General features: G+C 54.4%; 2 gene segments (V, D, J or C); both read left to right on the top strand.

The window, feature by feature from the left end:
• The window catches only part of LOC111171173 (T cell receptor beta constant 1-like), a 65,838-nt gene extending 56,266 nt beyond the window's left edge, over positions 1-9,572 (top strand). Inside the window, 4 exon segments of the C gene segment in view lie at positions 7,534-7,920; positions 8,623-8,640; positions 8,812-8,918; positions 9,242-9,572. Of these exon segments, the coding sequence occupies positions 7,534-7,920; positions 8,623-8,640; positions 8,812-8,918; positions 9,242-9,262 (533 nt within the window).
• A 1,405-nt stretch (positions 9,573-10,977) lies between these two features.
• On the top strand, positions 10,978-17,590 carry LOC111176060 (T cell receptor beta constant 1-like). The segment is given in 6 exon segments: positions 10,978-11,005; positions 12,701-12,838; positions 15,680-16,066; positions 16,769-16,786; positions 16,958-17,064; positions 17,346-17,590. Coding segments are annotated over 6 exon segments (699 nt in total).
• Positions 17,591-17,953: the final 363 nt, after the last annotated feature.

The following is a 17,953-nucleotide window of genomic DNA, read 5'->3' as shown; positions in this document are numbered from 1 at the left end:
CCCGTGTTATACTGTGGAGCAACCGGGCGCTTGTCCTGGGTAAGGCGCAAGAGCCGGGAGACGGGGCCACTGTCCCTTGGACCCGAAGTGTCTACCTCTCCATTCAGCCCCGGTGGGAGAGGGTTGAGTAAACTCTGGTCCCTGTGGGGCTTCCGGGGAGCTGGGTCTGCCACCACTTTAGATGAGGCTTGTTTGATTCCTGTTTGTCCTCTAAGTCTTCGGCCCATCAACTGCGTCCTTACTCTTCTGTCGGTGGTCCATTCCTCCTTCTTCTGTGCGTGGATCGGCCCCTCCTAAGTCTCTTCCTCTTTCCCCTCTTTCCCCAGAGTGTGCTTAGGCCTTTCTCCTAGTGGGATCCCTTTGGTCCTGAGCCGTGAATCCAGGCAGGGAAAGGTGGCCATCTCTGCCCTCAAGGAGCTAAGACTAGCACTCTGGCTGGAGACCTCTGGGGGGTTTTCCTACAGCCTCCTGCAGCTGTGTTCCTATAATTCGCCCCTCCACTTTGGGACCGGCACCAGGCTCACCGTGACAGGTATCAGACAGGGAGGGAGGTAGAAGGAGGGGGTCAGAGCTGCCCTTTCCTTCCAGAGCATCTCCAGCTTGCTCCGCTGTGTTTGATGCAGCTCTTCAGCCGAGGGCTCATGGGGGCTGTGCTTCTGTGCTTCGTCTCCCGGCTTTCTCGTTCTCCTTCTCGTTGTTCTGCAAGACTCCCCTCCTCTCTCCTGATTTAGCGGGTGTGCTGCTTTACTTTCCCCTTCTTATCTGATCTTCTCCATTTCCCACCCTCCTTCTAACTCTGATCCTGCACTGGTGACCCCGTTTTGGGGAACAGCTCCGTCTTCTATGTTAAAATCCACCCCCAACACCTCCCTCCAGCTCAGAGTGCTGTCCTCGCCTTCCTTGAGTCCTTCTCTGTCTCCAAGATCCATGTGTGTCTTCCTGAGGTGGTTTAAGGACTCAGGAGGCCATAGGGGAGCAGCTTGGTGAGACTGAGGGCGCTTGAGGGGGACTCCTGAGCCCTGAAGGCCGAGGTCCGTGTCACGGCATCATGTGAGCTTGCAGGGGTGGCCCTGGGGAACACTGCGCTTGCTGGGGGTCAGAGGAGGTAGGTCAGAATAAGCTGTTACAACTGGAAACTTACACCATCTTAGCAACAGCCAAGGCAGAAAGAAGAGAAGCAGGTTGAGGCCCCATGCTCTCAAACCTCAGGATCTGTGCTGAGATCAGCGAGTCAGAGGCCCATCGTGAAATGCTAACACACCATCACCACCCTCTGGAGGAAGCAGGCAGATGGGAGAAGAAGGGCGAGGGTGAGATGGGCCTGGGCTGGAGTTATAGACACGGCCAGAGCAGCGGGCCACAGAGGTTCTACCAGATTGGTTGGCTGGGGCAGGCTTTGTCCTGCAGATGGGAGCACATGCCAGGGAGTGTCGTGGCAATTGGAAAGTACAAATCACTGGGATTCAAACTGCCTTGGTTCTGGGGAAGGAGGGGCTCATGCAATTTGCAAAGTGACCTAAACTGTCTCAGGCCCTCTGAGATGTATAAAACAGAGATGACAATGGTAGTCTCTTGGGGTCCTGAAACTGTAAGGGACTAAATCATGTGAAAATCCTTTGTAAAGGATTTACCCTCTTGTAGCCATCCTTTTCATTCTTGTTGTTTATCCTCACTGTGTCACAGAGTATGCCTTTTTCCAAACCCATGTCTCAATTTTGCCATTAGAAACATTTCCCAAACTTGGATAAAGTGGAGGCATCTGGGTTTGCCATACTTCTGCTCCACAAACTCATTCCTAGAACAGAGCCAAACAGAGGGCACAGTACATTCTGGCAACAAGGAGGGTGCTTGAAAGGTAGACGTGTTTTTTTCCCATTCCTCCATGTCTTCACGTGAGGGCCTGCCTTCCAACAATTCCAGAAATTCTCTCCCTTCTGTCAGGCATGTCAAAGGGCCTGGGACTTTATAATATGAACCCTCTGATGAACTGGTCCTCGGACTTTGGGATTTGTTCGTTTCCAAGCTTTTGCTGCTTTTATGAATATAAAACGTGGCTGGAGCTAGGATTCAAAAGCGGGGAGAGAGGTTTGCTGGGCACTGGAAATAAGAAAGGGTTCAACCCATGAACATTTCCTTTCATGGGATTCCAGCCATCCTCGACACCCGGAGTGCCCTGGCGTAGCAGTCGGTATGGAACATCAGATAGGATAATAGCCAGAGGCACAGGGGCTCCACAAAGCAGGTTACATGAAAATCAAAACAAAAGGTGAGTTGGGTAGAGTATAGAGAAAAGAATATGTCAGATGCAACGGGAAAAGTATCTCTTCTGGGGAAGAATGTCTGATTCTAATAGGTGCTGTCACTCAAACAGATAAGCACATACACCCTGCAAAAAACAGGAAAACGATCATTGGAAAAAGTCAGTTTAGTTCTCAGGATCATGCTGCTGGTAGGAATCCTCTACCTCAAAATCCAGGCTTATTTCAACTCTACTGTAATTGCTTCTAAGTCTGAAAAGTTAGCCGTGCACCGAAGAGGGATTTAAACTAGGAAGAAAATAGATATACTCATTCGATGGCTAATCCTCCAGGGCCCCAAGTACAGGGCTTTTCAAACACAGCCAAGAAAATCGGGGTATAATGCCACTTCAGGGACTCGTGGGAGGCAGTCAGTAGTGAGTGCCCATTGAGGAGAGAGAGAAGGGGCAAGGATGAGGGAGACTAACAGCAGGGAATGCGGATGGTGACGCCCAAACGAATCACCCCTGCCTCTCCCTGCTCCACACTAAGCTTCCCAGGAACACGAAACATCAAAACGTTCAAGAGGGATAATCATAAAACTTTTCACAAAACTTGCCCTTTGACAAAGCACTTGCAGGTGTGTGATTTGTTAAGCACTCACAACAACGCTGTGGGGAAGATATTACCCCATTTTTCAGCTGCAGAAACGAAGGCCAGGGAGGTTGCAGGTCACAGAAGTAGTAAGAGGCAGGGTTTAGCCTGGAACACTTCCCAATCCAGCAAAATCTCCATCACATATACCCCTTCCAATTTCACAACCACTGTAAATCCCCAAGCCAAGCTGATTCTCTGCAAATTGGGGTGACCTCATGCAGCGTCCAGATTACTGTGTCCAGAGAGAAGCCAGGGAGAAGGAGGGTGGCCCCAGTCTGTGCCAGGGGAGGAGGGGAAGAGGGAGGAATTCTTGGTAGCCCCTTCCCTCTGTGCTCCTACAGTGAGCAGTACTTCGGGCCAGGGACCAGGCTCACTGTGCTAAGTAAGGAGGTTGCTCCAGGGGGGAGGGAGGATGCGCTGCCCAGGCTGGATAACCCCTTGAACCCTAGCTTTGGGGGCGTGGGCGCTGGACCCTCCTAGGCTGCTGTCTGAGAAGGCAAAGTTTGCTCCTGGGTCCCAGGGCTGTGTGGATACCACACAGCTGTATTCTGGGGATGGCTCCAAGCTGACTGTGCTGGGTAAGGAGGGCAGCTGGGGTCCCTGAGCGCTCGCTCGGGCGGGCTGGAGAGAGGTGGGCTGCTGCCCATCTCCATTTGGGGCTGTGCTCGGGGTCGCTGGGGACTTGGGCTGAGTCCCGGACATCAGGAGAGGGCAGCGGCAGTTTTTGTCCTGGGCCTCAGGGCTGTGAGCCAAAACACTCAGTACTTCGGCGGGGGCACCCGGCTGACTGTGCTAGGTGAGCGGGGTGCCCTGGGGCGTTAGCGGAGCGGGGCGTTCAGGACGCCAGCAGGGCCGCGGGACCCCTTTTTGTGCTGAGCCCTGAAGCTGTGAGCGCTGACACTCAGTACTTCGGCGCGGGCACCCGGCTGTCGGTGCTAGGTGAGCGGGGACGCTGCCGCCGGGGACGGGGCGGGACGCCCGGCGGGTTTTTGCGCGGCGCTGGGGGCCCGTGACTCAGCCCCGGTACTTCGGGCCGGGCACGCGGCTCCTGGTGCTAGGTGAGCGCGGGCGGCGCGCCTCGGTTTGGCTGGGGAGCCCCGGGGCTGTGCTTTACAGGCGCCGCCTGCCCTTCGGGCCCGGCAGCCGGCTGACCGTGGTGGGTGAGTGTCCGCGGGCCCGGCAGCGGCGGCGGGGCGGGTTGGAAGGTCGGACCCGGGCACCTGGTCCCCTCCCTGCGCTGGAGCCGGGCGCTGGGACCCGGAGGGCGAGTGGCTGGGCGCTGAGGGGTTTGCGTGCTGGACTGGGACTCTGTGCTCCTATGAGCGGTATTTCGGCCCAGGCACCAGGCTCACGGTCACAGGTGAGATTTGGCTGTGTCTGCCTGCCTTCCATTCGCAGCCCATCGTGTCCCCGGAGATGGGTGGGGAGGGCTGCAGCTGGGCTGTGTTGCCAGTTGTCCGTCTGTGGGGTCAGCTCTGCAAGGGATGAGGGGCCTGGGATGGGGTACTCCTGGTCCGGGAACAGAGACAGAGGGCAAGGGTGGGGGGGGGTTTTGGTCTCTTTGTTTCTGAGATATTTAGGGACAGGGTGAGCATTGGAGAAAGAGAGGATTTATTGGGACTCTGAGAGCTGCTTGATTGGAGAAAAAGACCGTGGAGGGCAATCTGGGCGGGGGGAAGGGCAGGAGGGGGTGTAGCTGATGCAAAGGGGAGAATGAGCCCAAGGGGCAGGAACAAGCAGGGATGAGCACAAGATGTGGCCCCCTGCACAGCCGGCTCCTGGGAGTGCAGATGGAGGCTTCCACTGAACAGAGGAGAAAAAGGATGACAAACAAGTGTGGAACAGAGAGGTGAGAGAGAGAAACCCGAGGCATGAGGGAGAGAATCAAAGTCAGCGGGGTTTGTTGATTTACTGTTTAGAAGTTTGGATTTGAAATTAGCTTTAAAACCTCTTCCTAAGCCCCAGACCCCTGAGGGCCAGGCCGTGTGTACAGCACACGGGGGCTAGATGGGAACCTGGGCCACTGGGTGGATTTACTCACCAAACGTACCCCCCTCATCCCCTAGCCGGAAATCTCCCTCCTCACACCATGTCTTCTAGGTTAAACAGCCAGGTGGGGCAGGACATACATTAAAATGCAGGTATTTTGCTTGTGAGCTGAGGAACATTCCCTGGAGGATCTTAGGCTCTTTGTGCTGGAAAAGGTTAAAGGTCACCTGGTGATGGGAGCATTGAGGCTTCAGGGGGAAGAACCCCTCAAAACTGGTATATTTACTGGCTTATTTGACAACAGCAAGCGTGTTTGTAGTTAGGCTCCTTAAGATGGAGCCAATGAGGCTCAGCTGAAGTGTTTGTTCCCGGAGGGGAAGCTGGGTTCCTGTGATCAGCCAGGGTGGAGAAAAGCAGGAGACCTTACAACCAGGTAAATCTAGGTCCCAAGCCCTGGCCCTTTAATGATCTGCTGACCTTGGTCAAGTGAATCTGTGGGAACATCCCCTCTTCTGTACAAGGTCATCAACAATACCTACTGCTAAATCTGCTGTGAGACTTACAAGAGTAGCTACATGGAGAGTATCCAGGAAACCTCTTGTAATCCAGTGGTCCCCTCCCTACCCTTCCGCTAGGTGGCCACTGGCAAGGGAGGCGAGCCCAGTGCCAAAGGAGGGGCAGGTTTGGCATGTGGCTAATGGGCAGGAGGGCTGGGAACAGGACCCATAAACTTCAGAATTCTGCCTGAGGCTAGTTCAGCCCACATCCAAGCACACACAACAGAAGCTCACCAGGACACACACGTGCACCCACGTGGGCAAGCCGACCCACACCCCACAGGGACTCGCAAACACGGAGGGAGAACTGGCTTTGCCCTCATCATGGAGCCATGTAGTCAGTGCTTCAGGGTGTAAGGAAGGTCTGGCTTCCGATCGTCCTGTCCATCACGTCACCATCATGGGGAGCATCGCACGTGGCTCAAAAGGCATCTTTACTTTTTCCAATAGGGGCTGAGAGTTTGCTGGGTGAGGAGGTCAGAGGAGTAGATTCCATAGTGCCCTTGGAGGGCTGGTTGAACCCCAGGGGCAGGGGCTTTGAGGCGAGAGTGAATAACCAGGCTGGGGGCAGAAAGCCTGATGGAGCTGCACAGCAGAGAGAAGTTAGGAGATTACCTGGTCGGCCAGTAAGGACCTAGGGACAGAGGAGTGAGTAGTCAGCAAGGTGGGAAATGCAGGGCGGGGCAGCAGACCTCCTGGGCAGCAGAACCACTGCCACGGGAACACCCAGGGCTTTTGCTAAAAATTACTTAGAATTTCAAAATGACGACAGCAGCACATTAAATCAATAAGGGGCCCTTCTAAGTGTGGGGTCCTCTGTGACTGCACAGGTCACACACCCAGGAAGCCATCCCCTCTAGTCAGGTCACATCCAGGGAAATGTGAAGAGTCGGTTAGAAGAACATTTTCTCCATCTTCCAGCCTAAACTAGATCTCTTTAGAGTGAGATGTCTTCCTTTTAACAGAATTGCTCAGAAACAAACAAAACAATCGATAAAAAGCAAAGAGCAGAATAACATGGTAGTAGGAGGGCCGAGAAGCAATGGGCCAGCCAAATGGGAAGGCCGCAGGGGCATTAACTGGACCGCCTTCACCTGGAGCCCTGGAGGACGCCACACACCAGGGGCTTAGTTGTAGCAAGACAGCTGAGAGCAGAAGTTGCTCTGATGATCTCACATGCCTATTTAGGAAGCTTGCTGGTAGGGTAGAGTAGAATACGTGGAACCAAAGGGACAAAATAGGTTGAAGATGCCTGCATTTGAAACATAGGGAGATGGCTATCTGCCTGAGCTGAGGAAACTCAGGGGTACCTGGAGGCAGAGGAATGGCTAGGATGACCCGCTGAAGCAGCAGAAAGAAAGAAAACCTCCCATTCTCATGAGCACACCCTAATACAAAAGGCTGTCCTCACGTGGTGCCCCCAAATATGCCATCTGTATACTGTCATCTGAAGAAAAACCCCAACCCCCAAATGACCCCCTTAGCCCCAAATCCCCTTTACTCCTCGACCCCTGAGACTCACATACAAGTAACCCAGCTGAGGGCAGGGGCTTTCTGAATCCTTATATCATTTCATCTCCACCCCCGCGCTGGACAGTCGGTGTTGGGATTCTCCCTTCACAGGCAGGAAAAATGATGCAGAGACAATGGGAGACTGTCTAAAGTCATGTTGGTGGGCAAAGTCAGTGCCAAGCTTTGAATTCCGTTCTTCTGCCTCCAACCCACTGCTCTATTTAAATAACTACTACATATTATGGGGAGAAAAAGACAGGTAAGCTTTTCTTGATGGATAAGAAATCAAATAAGGGGAAAGAAGAGACATTACTCAGAATGTTGGGCAGTGCCGTTTGTAAGGCCACCTTAGGGGCTGGGGACACAGGAGACAGGCCTGTCGTAGGGTCAATACAAAGGCCAGGCAGGCCGAGGGAGCACAGTCACAGAGGAGCGGGTGGTGACCCCCAAACAAACAACCAGGACCTACTACCACATAATTTCCTTCTACGATGACCCCGTGGCCCCCTTCCCTGTGCCCCCAACTCACACGCGCAGGCGGCCCTCCGGGCACCCGTGCTCCCAACCCCTCTCCCTTCCAGACGACCTGAGCAAGGTGACCCCACCCAAGGTGACTGTGTTCGAGCCGTCGGCAGCAGAGATCTCGCGGACCCAGAAGGCCACGCTCGTGTGCCTGGCCACGGGCTTCTACCCCGACCACGTGGAGCTGAGCTGGTGGGTGAACGGGAAGCAGGTCGAGACAGGGGTCAGCACGGACCCTCAGCCCCACAAGGAGGACCCCAGCCGCAATGACTCCAGCTACTGTCTGAGCAGCCGGCTGAGGGTCTCCGCCTCCTTCTGGTACAACCCTCGCAACCTCTTCCGCTGCCAAGCCTGGTTCCACGGGGTCTCGGACGAGGACGAGTGGAAGCAGGACAGGCCCAAACCCGTCACCCAGAACATCAGTGCCGAGGTCCGGGGCCGAGCAGGTGAGCCGCTCCGGGAGGGTTCGGCAAGGAGGGAGGCAGAGCAGATGGAGAGGGAGGTCCAGGGAGGAGAGCAGAGAGACTAGATGCAGAATAAAGGGGAGGGTGTGGGAAGCCCACCGTGAGGGAGGACAGGGCACCTCGGGCTACTTCCTCCCCCACACCCCAGATCGTCAGCCCAGCTCAGCTGTGCTGAAAGGTCCCCCTCCCTACGCGCCTGCACAGCTCAGGGTCTGAGCAGTGGGTCCTCATCCCCTTCAGTGCTGCCATGTTCCATGACCTTCGAGGATGCTGTGGCCACATCGCCAAAACAGAAGGAAGGCGCTGCTAGGACTCTGACCAGAGGCTGCCCTGAGCCTGGGAGTCTGTGCTGACTACAAGTCTGCCTTAGTTTTTTGTTTTTCTTGGTTTATTTGAAAGCAGCTCAAAATACCACACATTTGTTATTGTAGAGTTTCGATGGGTCAGGAATGTGGGCATAACTTAGCTGGCTCGTCTTCCTCAGGAGGCTGCAATCAGGTGTCAGCCAAAGCTGGAGTCTTCTCTGAAGGCTCAACTGGGGAAGGATCCACTTCTAAGCTCACATGGTTGTTGGCAAGAGTTAGGACCTTGCCAGCTATTGGGCTGAGGAAGGCTGGCTTAGTTTTGAATCTGCCTTTGAAGATGGACTCTCTCATCCATTTCCCTCCCCGTGTTTTCTTTCAGACTGTGGCCTCACCTCGGGTAAGTGGCCCTCTGCTCCTTTGTCTCCATCTCCCATGGTCTTTTCTCTGGAATCAGAGAATGCAAAACCCATGAACCCTGGTGGGGCATGGAAGGGTGGGTGGTGCGTGGGCAAGGAGACCAGAGATCCCTGCTCACAGGTACCTACCTGCTCTCCCTTCCTGCCAACAGCGTCCTACCAGCAAGGGGTCCTGTCTGCCACCATCCTCTATGAGATCCTGCTGGGGAAGGCCACCCTCTATGCTGTGCTGGTCAGCGCCCTGGTGCTGATGGCCATGGTAAGGACGAGGGCAGGATGGGGCCGACTGGTTGGAGGTGACACTTGAAACACAGCAGCTGACACCCAGGAACACAGAGAACCTGCCAGGACCAGAATGGGCAGAGAGGAAGGTGGGGAGTCATCCACATGCCTCAGAAGACACTTATATCTGGGATCATTATGCAAGTACCATGCTGTGAAGGAGAAATGGGGGTCACCTGAATCCCGAATGGATGGATGTTGGAGGAACCCTGCTATTTGTCTTGTCAGTGGGAAATCCTACTTCCTCTCATTCCCCAGCACTGCTGGCTCCTGGTAATTCCCAAACTTTCTCTTCTTCAGGTCAAGAGAAAGGATTCCTGAAGCCAGCTTAGAGGTGGAGCCAGCTTAGAGGTGAAGCCAGCTTAGAGGTGGAGCCAGGAGCTTCCAGCATGTTATGGCCCTGATGTGAATTCTGCTTTTTCCATTCCTACCCAGTGCTTCAGAAGAGCTGCTCTCAACTTTCTTCGCATCCCATTATCTACCCCTGTGTGCATGCACCCCAAACACTCATGACCAAAATCTCCCTAGCCCAAGGGGGACCCTTTGATTACTCTGAGGTTTTTTTCCCACCCCACTCAATCAGACCAAGCGGGCCTGAACGGATTCAACCAATAAAAATGGCCTGATCTGGCTTGAGTCTGCCTTGTGAGTGTCTAGATATCTCTTCCGTCCATCTCTGAAGTCCCATGTGACTCCAGCCAGGGTAGAAACAAGAGGTATTCAAGAAACTGCAGGCCCCTCAGGTAGGAGGGTCAAGGGACCCAGCCTGTGGCTGGTACTACTCCACACTGAGGGCACTACTCAGCTTTCTCCATCACCAAGGAGTGATTCCAGGTGAGAAGAAGAGAAATTACTATCCTCATTATCAGATGTACCTTCCAGTTTAAGTTACAAAGCTGGATATAAATTTCACTCTAGTGAATTAAATGTGTGTGAATATGGCCCTGATCAGTCCTGAGAGGATAGAAAATCAGTTTCCCTAAAACCAAGGATCAGCCCTGTTGGTATTTCTAGAAATCCTTCCAAAGCTCTTTACTGTCTCATTGTCACCATGGTGATGTAACCCAAAGTCCGCAGGATGGCATAAAAGACCCACCTTTGTCCTCCACCACCTTATCCACACTCACCCTCACTCCTGTCACCCTGAACCCCCGAGTCACTGGCTCTCAGGCCGTCTTGCACTCCTCTACCTGGAATGACACATATGTGTGCTCCCACTCATCCTTGCAGGTTCAATGGTGACGTCTTCCCCAGCAAGTAGCCTTCTCTGGAGGATCTTTGCCCCTTACTCCATGCAAATGGATGAAATTCTCCCTGTATTTTGCTATCACAGTACCCTGTGTGCATCTCCTTCCTGCCACTGACCACAGTTGATGGAAACTACCTCTTTCCTTGTCTGACACCCCCACTAGAAGGTCAGCTCCTTGAGGACCAGGTTGTGTGGTATTACAGTATCCTTGCGATGTGGCATAGTACCTTGGTTCAGTGTACAAACCCAATACATTCTCTTTAAAGAAATGAATGGATCAATGAGTTTGCCCAAAGTGACCCAATTCAGGAGCAGATACCACTCTAAGCGCTGCCTGGAACAGCCATCTGTACCCCCCCCACCGGTCTGCAGCACACAGCCTCCTCCCACTATTGCAACACTGCGTGCATTCTAACATGGGTGTCTGCACATATACCAACACACATGCACAAACACGTATGTCTACATGTATGCATGAGCAGAGGCACCTACTCGTGAAGCACATATCATCGCAACATTTGCTAGTAACCTTCAAGAAAACAAAGATATCCAGGTCACAGTCCCCAAGAAGCTTCCCTGCTCATAAGGGGGATAATTCATGAATAGAAACAGTTAACGTACAAGGTGATGCTTGCAATAGCAAGGTGATCTGTCTCCGAAAATGCAGGCAGAGGCTAGCACGAGGTTTCTGACGGGGACAATCAGGGGAGAGTCTGAGGAGGTGGCAGTTCTTCAAAGGAACAACCGGTCTCAGTTAGCCATGTGGGAGAGAGGTCATGATAGTCGGATGTATGAACAGGATATGAAACTACAGGGTCAGGTACTTCTGCTCAGCGGGCTGCGAGGTCCAAGATGGAAGTCATAAGGCTGAAAAGGCAGGTTGGGGCTTCCCGCTTTGAGAGCGGACTCTATCCTTGCAACCAGCATGAGGCCTGGCATATAGTAGATGTGCATTACGTGTCTGTGGACTAATGAAGGGGAAGGAGCTCGGACCCTATTCAGGAAGCAATGGGGAATCGCAGAGCTTTCCAGGCTGTGTGTTCTCCTGCCCTAAGTTGCCATCACCTGCTCTAGGGATGCTCCGCCCACGTGCCTCACTATAAATGCCAGTCTGTGCAGGTGGGCACAGTGAGTCCCAGAGGGGAGCCCTGATGACATAGGAGATCTCCTCAGGGTGGCGTAGGTTCCAGGAGGCGCCTCTCTGTCCCCTTCCCCCTCCACTAGCACCCTAACATTCCCCAAGCCCCTCCCCACTTTCGATTACTCTGAGGTTTTTTTCCCACCCCACTCAATCAGACCAAGCTCTGCCACCTGCACTTCCTGACTCCGCACAGTCGTTAGGGGAGGGGGACAATAGGAGAGGACATTTTTGTATCATAGTGTAACATTGTGGGGACTTGGGGGGGACACGATGATTCAGTTAGAGGAAGGGCTTTTACAAAAAGCCCTGCCTCAGAAAATAGCTCCACCTGCCCAGGGAGGGGGGGGCGGCTCCTGCATGGGGAGAGTAGCTGGGAGAGATCTCCTGAGCGGGTCCCTGATGTGATCTCGCAGGGATCTGGACTCCGTGATCACCTCTGCCTCTCCCTGCTCCATACTCAGCTTCCAGGAAAGTGGAGAATCAAGCCACAAAGTGGAGTCATGTTTCTGTGCTTTTCACAAAACTTGCCCTTTGACAAAGCACTTGCAGGTGTGTGATTTGTTAAGCACTCACAACAACGCTGTGGGGAAGATATTACCCCATTTTTCAGCTGCAGAAATGACAGCCAGGGAGGTTGCAGGTCACAGAAGTAGTAAGAGGCAGGGTTTAGCCTGGAACACTTCCCAATCCAGCAAAATCTCCATCACAAATACCCCTTCCAATTTCACAACCACTATAAATCCCCAAGCCAAGCTGATTCTCTGCAAATTGGGGATGACCTCAGGCAGGGCCCAGATTACTGTGTCCAGAGAGAAGCCAGGGAGAAGGAGGGTGGCCCCAGTCTGTGCCAGGGGAGGAGGGGAAGAAGGAGGAATTCTTGGTAGCCTCTTCCCACTGTGCTCCTTCAATGAGCTGCACTTCGGGCCAGGGACCAGGCTCACTGTGCTAAGTAAGGAGGTTGCTCCAGGGGCGAGGGAGGATGGGCTGCCCAGCCTGGATGACCTCCTGAATCCTGGCTTTTGGGGAGTGGACGCTGGACCCTCCTGGGCTGCTCTCAGGGAAGGCTAAGTTTGTGCCAGAGTTCCCAGGGCTGTGTGGATACCACACAGCTGTATTCTGGGGATGGTTCCAAGCTGACTGTGCTGGGTAAGGAGGGCAGCTGGGGTCCCTGAGCGCTCGCTCGGGCAGGCTGGAGAGAGGTGGGCTGCTGCCCATCTCCATTTGGGGCTGTGCTCGGGGTCGGTGGGGACCTGGGCTGAGTTTGGGACATCAGGAGAGGGCAGCGGCGGTTTTTGTCCTGGGCCTCAGGGCTGTGAGCAACGACCCTCTGTTCTTCGGCGAGGGCACCCGGCTGACTGTGCTAGGTGAGCAGGGTGCCCTGGGGCGTTAGCGGAGCGGGGCGTTCAGGACGCCAGCAGGGCCGCGGGACCCCTTTTTGTGCTGAGCCCTGAAGCTGTGAGCACTGAAACTCAGTACTTCGGCGCGGGCACCCGGCTGTCGGTGCTAGGTGAGCGGGGACGCTGCCGCCGGGGACGGGGCGGGACGCCCGGCGGGTTTTTGCGCGGCGCTGGGGGCCCGTGACTCAGCCCCGGTACTTCGGGCCGGGCACGCGGCTCCTGGTGCTAGGTGAGCGCGGGCGGCGCGCCTCGGTTTGGCTGGGGAGCCCCGGGGCTGTGCTTTACAGGCGCCGCCCTGCCCTTCGGGCCCGGCAGCCGGCTGACCGTGGTGGGTGAGTGTCCGCGGGCGCGGCAGCGGCGGCGGGGCGGGATGGAAGGCGGCGAGCGCGGGACGTGGCGGACGCGGGCACCTGGTCCCCTCGCAGCACTGAAGCGGGGCGCTGGGACCCGGGAGCGGCCTGGAGCTGCGGGGGTTTGAGTGCGGGGCTTCTCACTGTGCTCCTATGAGCAGTATTTTGGCCCAGGCACCAGGCTCACGGTCATAGGTAAGATTTGGATGCCTCCCCTCTTTCCAGCCCGGCTCCTGGGGGTTCCCCACAGATGGGTGGTGTGGGCTGGAGCTGGGGTGCGTGTCCAGTTGTCCATCTGGGGGGTCAACTCTGCAAGGGAGGTGGGGAATATTGGGTGGGGAGGGTTTTGGGTAGGGATACTCCCGGGACGGGAATTTGGACAGAGGGAAAGGGGGGCTTTGGTCTCTTTGTTTCTGAGATATTTAGGGACAGGGTGAGCATTGGAGAAAGAGAGGATTTATTGGGACTCTGAGAGCTGCTTGATTGGAGAAAAAGACCGTGGAGGGCAATCTGGGCGGGGGGAAGGGCAGGAGGGGGTGTAGCTGATGCAAAGGGGAGAATGAGCCCAAGGGGCAGGAACAAGCAGGGATGAGCACAGGATGTGGCCCCCTGCACAGCCGGCTCCTGGGAGGTGCAGATGGAGGCTTCCACTGAACAGAGGAGAAAAAGGATGACAAACAAGTGTGGAACAGAGAGGTGAGAGAGAGAAACCCGAGGCATGAGGGAGAGAATCAAAGTCAGCGGGGTTTGTTGATTTACTGTTTAGAAGTTTGGATTTGAAATTAGCTTTAAAACCTCTTCCTAAGCCCCAGACCCCTGAGGGCCAGGCCGTGTGTACAGCACACGGGGGCTAGATGGGAACCTGGGCCACTGGGTGGATTTACTCACCAAACGTACCCCCCTCATCCCCTAGCCGGAAATCTCCCTCCTCACACCATGTCTTCTAGGTTAAACAGCCAGGTGGGGCAGGACATACATTAAAATGCAGATACTTTGCTTGTGAGCTGAGGAACATTCCCTGGAGGATCTTAGGCTCTTTGTGCTGGAAAAGGACCTTCAAGGTCACCTGCTGTGGGGAGTACTGAGCTTCCAGAGGGGAAGAAACCCTCAATACTAGTATATTTACTTGGATGATTTGACAACAGCAAGGGTGTTTGCAGTTAGGCTAATTAAGATGGAGCCAATGGGGATCAGCTGAAGTGTTTGTTCCCAGAGGAAAGCTGGGTTTCTGTAATCAGCCAGGGTGGAGAAAAGCAGGAGACCTCAGAACCAGGTAAATCTGGGTCCCAAGCCCTGGCCCTTTAATGATCCAGAACCTCGGAAAAGTGAATCTGTGTGCACAGGTCACACACCCAGGAAGCCAGCTCTCTAGTCAGGTCACATCCAGGGAAATGTGAAGAGTCAGAAGAACATTTTCTCCATCTTCCAGCCTAAACTAGATCTCTTTAGAGTGAGATGTCTTCCTTTTAACAGAATTGCTCAGAAACAAACAAAACAATCGATAAAAAGCAAAGAGCAGAATAACATGGTAGTAGGAGGGCCGAGAAGCAATGGGCCAGCCAAATGGGAAGGCCGCAGGGGCATTAACTGGACCGCCTTCACCTGGAGCCCTGGAGGACGCCACACACCAGGGGCTTAGTTGTAGCAAGACAGCTGAGAGCAGAAGTTGCTCTGATGATCTCACATGCCTATTTAGGAAGCTTGCTGGTAGGGTAGAGTAGAATACGTGGAACCAAAGGGACAAAATAGGTTGAAGATGCCTGCATTTGAAACATAGGGAGATGGCTATCTGCCTGAGCTGAGGAAACTCAGGGGTACCTGGAGGCAGAGGAATGGCTAGGATGACCCGCTGAAGCAGCAGAAAGAAAGAAAACCTCCCATTCTCATGAGCACACCCTAATACAAAAGGCTGTCCTCACGTGGTGCCCCCAAATATGCCATCTGTATACTGTCATCTGAAGAAAAACCCCAACCCCCAAATGACCCCCTTAGCCCCAAATCCCCTTTACTCCTCGACCCCTGAGACTCACATACAAGTAACCCAGCTGAGGGCAGGGGCTTTCTGAATCCTTATATTATTTCATCTCCACCCCCGCGCTGGACAGTCGGTGTTGGGATTCTCCCTTCACAGGCAGGAAAAATGATGCAGAGACAATGGGAGACTGTCTAAAGTCATGTTGGTGGGCAAAGTCAGTGCCAAGCTTTGAATTCCGTTCTTCTGCCTCCAATCCACTGCTCTATTTAAATAACTACTACATATTATGGGGAGAAAAAGACAGGTAAGCTTTTCTTGATGGATAAGAAATCAAATAAGGGGAAAGAAGAGACATTACTCAGAATGTTGGGCAGTGCCGTTTGTAAGGCCACCTTAGGGGCTGGGGACACGGAAGACAGGCCTGTCGTAGGGTCAATACAAAGGCCAGGCAGGCCGAGGGAGCACAGTCACAGAGGAGCGGGTGGTGACCCCCAAACAAACAACCAGGACCTACTACCACATAATTTCCTTCTACGATGACCCCGTGGCCCCCTTCCCTGTGCCCCCAACTCACACGCGCAGGCGGCCCTCCGGGCACCCGTGCTCCCAACCCCTCTCCCTTCCAGACGACCTGAGCAAGGTGACCCCACCCAAGGTGACTGTGTTCGAGCCGTCGGCAGCAGAGATCTCGCGGACCCAGAAGGCCACGCTCGTGTGCCTGGCCACGGGCTTCTACCCCGACCACGTGGAGCTGAGCTGGTGGGTGAACGGGAAGCAGGTCGAGACAGGGGTCAGCACGGACCCTCAGCCCCACAAGGAGGACCCCAGCCGCAATGACTCCAGCTACTGTCTGAGCAGCCGGCTGAGGGTCTCCGCCACCTTCTGGTACAACCCTCGCAACCTCTTCCGCTGCCAAGCCTGGTTCCACGGGGTCTCGGACGAGGACGAGTGGAAGCAGGACAGGCCCAAACCCGTCACCCAGAACATCAGTGCCGAGGTCCGGGGCCGAGCAGGTGAGCCGCTCCGGGAGGGTTCGGCAAGGAGGGAGGCAGAGCAGACGGAGAGGGAGGTCCAGGGAGGAGAGCAGAGAGACTAGATGCAGAATAAAGGGGAGGGTGTGGGAAGCCCACCGTGAGGGAGGACAGGGCACCTCGGGCTACTTCCTCCCCCACACCCCAGATCGTCAGCCCAGCTCAGCTGTGCTGAAAGGTCCCCCTCCCTACGCGCCTGCACAGCTCAGGGTCTGAGCAGTGGGTCCTCATCCCCTTCAGTGCTGCCATGTTCCATGACCTTCGAGGATGCTGTGGCCACATCGCCAAAACAGAAGGAAGGCGCTGCTAGGACTCTGACCAGAGGCTGCCCTGAGCCTGGGAGTCTGTGCTGACTACAAGTCTGCCTTAGTTTTTTGTTTTTCTTGGTTTATTTGAAAGCAGCTCAAAATACCACACATTTGTTATTGTAGAGTTTTGATGGGTCAGGAATGTGGGCATAACTTAGCTGGCTCGTCTTCCTCAGGAGGCTGCAATCAGGTGTCAGCCAAAGCTGGAGTCTTCTCTGAAGGCTCAACTGGGGAAGGATCCACTTCCAAGCTCACATGGTTGTTGGCAAGAGTTAGGACCTTGCCAGCTATTGGGCTGAGGAAGGCTGGCTTAGTTTTGAATCTGCTTTTGAAGATGGACTCTCTCATCCATTTCCCTCCCCCTTTTTTCTTTCAGACTGTGGCCTCACCTCGGGTAAGTGGCCCCCTGCTCCTTTGTCTCCATCTCCCATGGTCTTTTCTCTGGAACCAGAGAATGCAAAACCCATGAACCCTGGTGGGGCATGGAAGGGTGGGTGGTGCGTGGGCAAGGAGACCAGAGATCCCTGCTCACAGGTACCTACCTGCTCTCCCTTCCTGCCAACAGCGTCCTACCAGCAAGGGGTCCTGTCTGCCACCATCCTCTATGAGATCCTGCTGGGGAAGGCCACCCTCTATGCTGTGCTGGTCAGCGCCCTGGTGCTGATGGCCATGGTAAGGACGAGCGCAGGATGGGACAGGTGATTGAAGGGAGAGGGTGGAATGTCATGAAGGGTAACTGAGGGAGCCTCAGACTCATGTCCTGGCACCTCAATGGAGTTATAGTGGGGCTGCCAGACGTGGGACAACGTCCGTGGTCATCACAGAATGTAGCTTTAGAGGATGGGGAGAATCAACTAGCTCTACCCGAAATCAAGCCCTAGAGTCAGCTTCCTCTGACCCACTCGTACTGTTCGGTGACCCCTGGCACCCTGACAATGTCCTCTTTTCCTCAGGTTAAGAAAAAGGATTCCTGAGACCAGCTCCAAAAGTGCATCCTGAGTCATTCTTCATCCTCTCCTTGGATGTTCCTTAACATGTTTCCAGTCTGTGTTCCTCAAGAGTTTCTCTCTCTCCACCTTTTATCTCCTTCCTACATGGATATCTGTCCCTTCTCTCAGCTTCCCTGCAGACTGAGCTCCTCCCCACTGAACCTGAAATTGATTAAAGTAATAAAAGTGTCATGGTGGGCTTGACTGTGTCCCAGGAGTGTCTATGGAGTTCTGCCCTTCCCTGTTCTACCTCTGATTTAGGGAAATCACCACCCCTCAGGCATACAGAGTGATGGACCCTCCTCTCTGAGCAATGTCGATTCCTCCTGTTTGTCCTGATGGAGGATGGACCCCATGGTCCACACCTGGGTATTCTGGGCCCCAGTGGGTAGGGTTAGTTTGAAGGGCAAGGAGCTGGACTCTGGAAAACCTGCATATTGATGGCATAAGGATGAATGGAGGTGAACCGTAACCCCCAGCTCAGTGCTGGACAGAGGACAGGGCGACCTGTAGGTTAGAATGTCTGATCATTTCTCAATTCCAGATTCAAGTTTCACTCCTTACGCATTTAG

The sequence above is a fragment of the Delphinapterus leucas genome, chromosome 9 (assembly GCF_059928025.1).
Source record: "Delphinapterus leucas isolate spDelLeu-1000000601 "Yukka" chromosome 9, BTC_Dleu_Yukka2, whole genome shotgun sequence".
Taxonomy (NCBI): domain Eukaryota; kingdom Metazoa; phylum Chordata; class Mammalia; order Artiodactyla; family Monodontidae; genus Delphinapterus; species Delphinapterus leucas.
This window is presented reverse-complemented; position numbering and strand designations above follow the sequence as displayed.